The sequence below is a fragment of the Chlamydotis macqueenii genome, chromosome 20 (assembly GCF_036417535.1).
Source record: "Chlamydotis macqueenii isolate bChlMac1 chromosome 20, bChlMac1.mat, whole genome shotgun sequence".
Classification (NCBI taxonomy): domain Eukaryota; kingdom Metazoa; phylum Chordata; class Aves; order Otidiformes; family Otididae; genus Chlamydotis; species Chlamydotis macqueenii.
Window position 1 is genome coordinate 7,108,847 of NC_141575.1, and position 4,841 is coordinate 7,113,687.

A 4,841-nucleotide genomic window follows, 5' to 3' on the forward strand; every position below is an offset into this window, starting at 1 on the left:
ATTGTGGCATCTTGTGAGCAGCTGGAGATTAGTATACTTTGGTAATCTGTCATACACAATAAATAACTAGTGCTCCAAGGTAAGCCTGTAAAAGCTGTTATTTGAAAAAAAAAAAAAAAAGACCATAATTATGTAAATACAAGGCCACAGAATTGGCAAACAAGGGGAAAAACGACCCTGACACGTGGCTGTTCACAGCTTTCTCTGGCCCTTTCTCAGCGGGGATTCTCTGCTGCAAACTTGCCATGAACTCATTTGTGCCCAGGAGCACGGCAATGAACTGAAACAGCCTGTTTACCAAAAACGTATTTTTTACTAAAATTCATATTTGTAAAGGAGAGATCATTACACAAATGAGGTAAACCAACACATATGACATAGCTTTCACTTTAAAAATAAATTTCAATTGAGCAATTGATTTGATTCCACGCAGTCTGAGAGGAAGAGTCAGGCGAGCGTTACTGATGCGGCAAGGAGCCGGACAAGGCGGGAAGACGCAGCTGATGCCACCCTGGCTCCACACAGAGATGTCAGTGCCAAAGGGTCGAGAGTCTTTCAGGGGCCAAACCCTTCTCACTGCGCTGCCCGTTTCTCCCCTGTCAGACTTTCAGAGGAGAGCAGATGAGTAAAGTTCAGAGATCGGCAGCGGTGGCCTCTTCACCTACTGCTCTCATCAGGGGTGCCCCATCAGCACCTCCCCCAAAAGGCTGTGTAAAGGTTTCATTTGATTGTGCAAAATCACTCCCTCATCAGTCACTGCTCAGCGCGTCTCAGCCCTAAGGGAGACTGAACAGCAAGCAAATCCAAGCTCTGAAAAAGCTCCGTTTCAAAAGTAGCATTTGGCAAGCAACAAGCCTGTTAATGTGACACACTTTGCAAGGTATGGGGAGAAGAGTTATGCTTCCTTCTTTTTCTTTTCTTTTTTTTTAAGTTTGCTTCCATCCATTTAGAAATGGAGCTTTTAATCTAAAAGTTTATGAAGTTACTGCAAGTCTGTGAGAATCACGTTCACCATCCTGTGAAATTAAGCTTTCTTACTGAGCACCAAGCCCCACAGCCTGAACACCTCAAAGAGAAGTGGCTGCAACGTTGTTTTACCCTGTATGATAGTAAGAAAATAGAGAGGTGAACTTCAGACCCGTTTCTCAGAGTGCCACTCGAAGCCAGCTAGCAGACTAACAAAAAACGGCTGTACTCGCTTCCAGCTCCTAACAAGTACAGAACAAATCCCCGCGCTACCAGCAGAACCAAATAACGCTCCAGAATTCACTCAATTAAATCAGTGGCTGACAAACTCCTAAATGTCAGGAATTACTGTGTGGCTGAAGCTCTGCAGTCCAGGTCCACTGTGATGGATGAAGGTATTACGAAGGTGACAAACTACGCAGAGGAGACAGACACGGGGTTTCACCTGTTACACCCACCTGAGTGAAACTCATCCAGGCCCTCGTGTATCAACTGCGCTGAGGCAGGTAACACGTTGCTTCCAAAACGTATCCCAGGACAGTATCTGGTAACCAAGACATGGAATTTTAATCACATCTGCCAAAATAATAGTGAAATTTCACGACCGCACGCAGGTAGAGCCTGAGGTGAGTGCGCTATTTTAATCCCGTTTATATCCTCAGGGGATGCGGATGGGATTTAAACTGCATGTAGGCTTGGTGCTGGTCTGCATGGCCTGGATGTCACGCTGCAAGAGCTGTACCTGTAAATCTCAGTGCAGAGTGAAGGTTGAACCGCATCCGGTACCACGTTTCCAGTAAATGCTTTCAGCAAGAGACAGAAATGCATTCACTACCGTGCACTACGGTTTCTGATAACCGTGCCTTGGCAGCTGCAGTACAGTGATACTGCAACAAGAATCTCCAGGCCAGAAGTCAGTTAAAGGCTACAGATCTTGAGAGAGAGAGGTGTCATACTTAGGAGAGTTTTTTCCCAAGAAAAATAAAAAAAAGTCACTGTCTTTTTAAAAAATAAATCTATTGTTTGAGGAACTAAAGCAACCAATGTTAAATTCCTGGTTTATTACACATCCTGCTACAGCTCTGTATGAGAGTCTGAAACGGCAGATTAGCATAAGATTAGCAGAGAAAGCAAGCCGTTTAGGCTCAGCAAGACTCCAAGGCAAGGCTTTTCGCACTGACAAGAGCTAGCAAACGTCGCTCCCTGTGTCCAACGGCAGCACGGGCAAGTTTTTTCCAAGAAAGACGTCCCAACGCTGTTTCTTTCACTGGATCATGCCATCTTGCTGCCCCGTCTGGCTGGGGTCAGCAGCGACCGACGGACTGGGTGTATTGCTCTGCAAAAATCGACGGAAGTCCTTAATCATGGGGCGGAGGACCTGGATGAGGGCACTCAGTGCCGCCTGTGTTCCTTCCATGGCTTGTGCCTGTCGCTCCTGGGCGCATGCCTGCACCTCCTGAGAGCGACGAATCATCTGAAGCAAGTCATTCTGCTGCTCCAGGTGCTGGGCAATCTCCTTCACGTGCAAGTTGGTCACTCGCTGCTCCTGCAAGAGCTTCGCCGAGTTCAGGGCGATTCGGCTTTTCAGCTCCTGGGGTTTCGCAGACACTTCGTGTTGATGCGCCATCATCTCCAAGGGTGCTTCGGCGGTGACGGTGGTGGGGGCTTCTGTTGTGCAGTACTCCACGACTCCGTCCTCCAGACTGTGGTAGGTCGTCTCTGCAGGAACTGAGAACAAAGGACAGAAAGGGGGTAAGAAGTAGCTGCGATACGGGGATTTTTATCTACAAGACTATTGAATGAATATCACAGGAATAGTGCCTGTTCAGTGAGATAACATACAATGGACAGCAGTGCACAAAATGACCTATTTAAGTCTACTCCACCCTCATTCGCGCTTCCGTCTAGGCTGTACAGTCCAAAGGAATAGGGCAAGCCTTATCTGTCTAGACAAACTCATTTCTCAGCCTCCAGTTCAGAACAATCTTTCCAAGCGGCATTAACCAACTGACAGCCAAGAGAAGATCTAGACTGGCACTTGTCAAAAGGACAGCAGCTCTTTGGGGCAGACTGGGAAATCAGCCTTGGAGATGTTTCTCCCCCTGCTTCTGTCCCCAGAGAGGGGGACCGAGCAATCTGCAAGGTGCAGAGAATACTGGCTTCCCTCGTTCTTAAGGCTGAGCCCAGCTAGCAAAGCTGACTTTCAGCCACTCCTCCACAGCACGAGGACATATTGGGAATGGTGTTTTCATTACAGAGATGCGGGGGTTTCTTTTTGCTGGGGCCTTCCCCGCACAGGGCTCAGGGTCTCCTCATGGGCAGGTGTTAAAGCCCCCCGTACGACCTTCCAAATTCAGCACAGAGCATCTTCAGCAGGTGCAGCACTCACTCTGGGTCAGGGTGACCGTGGTGGCTGACGCAGTGATGGGTATTTCAGTCCCGTCACCTGCGCTGCAGTCCCCACTCGGTAAACTGATGATGGTGGCTTCTCCCAGCAGGTTGCAGATGCGCTGCTGCATGGGGGTGAGGATAACCGGGGCGGTCGCAGCGCCTGTTGGGTCTTCGCTCTCCGGCCCGTTGCCGTTGCCATTCTGGCTCTCGCCTCCCCCTTCCATGGCAGCTCGGACTTGGGCCACTTTGCGTCGCACCTCAGTCTTGAGGTCGGACCATTTCTTCTTGACCTCGGGCAGCTCACGGTGGCAGGTGGCGACGGCGTTGACGCGGCGCAGGATGTCGTGCCAGGCGGCGGCCTTGGCGGCCAGGGGCACGCCCGCGTTGAAGTGGTTGATGAGGAGGTGCTTGCCTCGCTCCAGCTCCTCCACGATAATCTCCACCTCCCGCTCTGAGAAGTTCATCTTCCGCTTCTTGGCTGGGGGCGCAGGGGGCGACGCCATGGCCATGAAGGGCACCGAGGAGGGGGCACTGGGGGACACCTTGCTTGCCAAGGGGGGCTGGCCGGGCCCAGCGGGCCCTGGGGGAGGCTGGGGAGGGCCGAGGGGTGGCAGGGCCCCCCCAGGCCTGCTCACCCCCGGGGCCGGGGACAACAGGGGGGGCCCCGAGGCCCCTCAGGGCCCGGAGGTGTCCGTGCCCCGCCCCGCTCCCCCCTTGGCACCGCCAAGGATACGCAAATTGCGTACCGCAGGCACCCAGCAAACCCCGCTCAACGGCCTCCACCCTGCGACACTGGCGTAATGGCTTCCAGAATCAGCCCCTTTTCCTGCCTCGCCTGATTGGGCAGTTCGCTTGCCCGTCAGGCAGAGGTCTAGCCTCTCGCCGGCAATACCGCACTGCCATTGGTCAGGTGCGCTGCCCATCGGGGGGGGCCAAGGGACGACCCCGCCTCGCAGCTTGTCTAAGGCCACTGGGCCTGCGTGAGGCCTGTGAGGGGCTGGGCCCGCCCATGAATTTCCCCGCTCTAATTCCACTGGGTACTTCTCCCGTCCATCAACACAGAGCGCTCCCTGCTTTGGAAGCTACCGGATACATGGCACGTCCATCAAGCTCAAACTGACGCCCGGTTCCCGATCTGATTGGAGATGTTGTGCTTTATCCCCGCCTCTCCCAGGGTCTTAACCAATGGGAGTTATGGTTCAGGCCCTTGTACCGCCCCCTTCCGCCCGTGGCGTTGTTTTCGGATTGGTGAAGAGGAAGGCGTCCCTCTGACGTCATCGCCCGCCCACCTCGCGGGAGCGCGTGGAAGCCGGGGGTGTGGGTGGGGGCGTGTTGGCCGACGCCGGCGCGCGGGCCGCTGCCATTGGTCGGCGCGGCGTGTGGCGCGAAGGCGGAAGCGCTCCGTGTCGGTTCCTGGCGGCGGAAGCGCCGCCATTTGCCGGCGTCGGCGCGCGGGAGGAGCGGGCGGGCGGGCGGGCAGGACG

General features: G+C 53.8%; 1 protein-coding gene across 2 annotated transcripts; it reads right to left on the reverse strand.

The window, feature by feature from the left end:
* Nucleotides 1-293: 293 nt before the first annotated feature.
* NAIF1 (nuclear apoptosis inducing factor 1) lies at nt 294-4,312 on the reverse strand. 2 transcript variants are annotated; one of them, XR_015260742.1, is made up of 3 exons: nt 3,356-4,312; nt 1,709-2,694; nt 294-1,510 (listed from the first exon to the last, which is right to left on the reverse strand). XR_015260742.1 is itself a non-coding variant. In XM_010117054.2 (2 exons), the coding sequence occupies exons 1-2, from the start codon at nt 3,864-3,866 to the stop codon at nt 2,231-2,233; spliced, it is 975 nt and encodes a 324-aa protein (XP_010115356.2). In that variant the 5' UTR covers nt 3,867-4,312; the 3' UTR covers nt 294-2,230. The 2 variants fall into 2 exon arrangements, 1 of the variants encoding a protein (XP_010115356.2); XM_010117054.2 differs by having other exon boundaries at nt 294-2,694.
* Between the last annotated feature and the right edge of the window lie 529 nt (nt 4,313-4,841).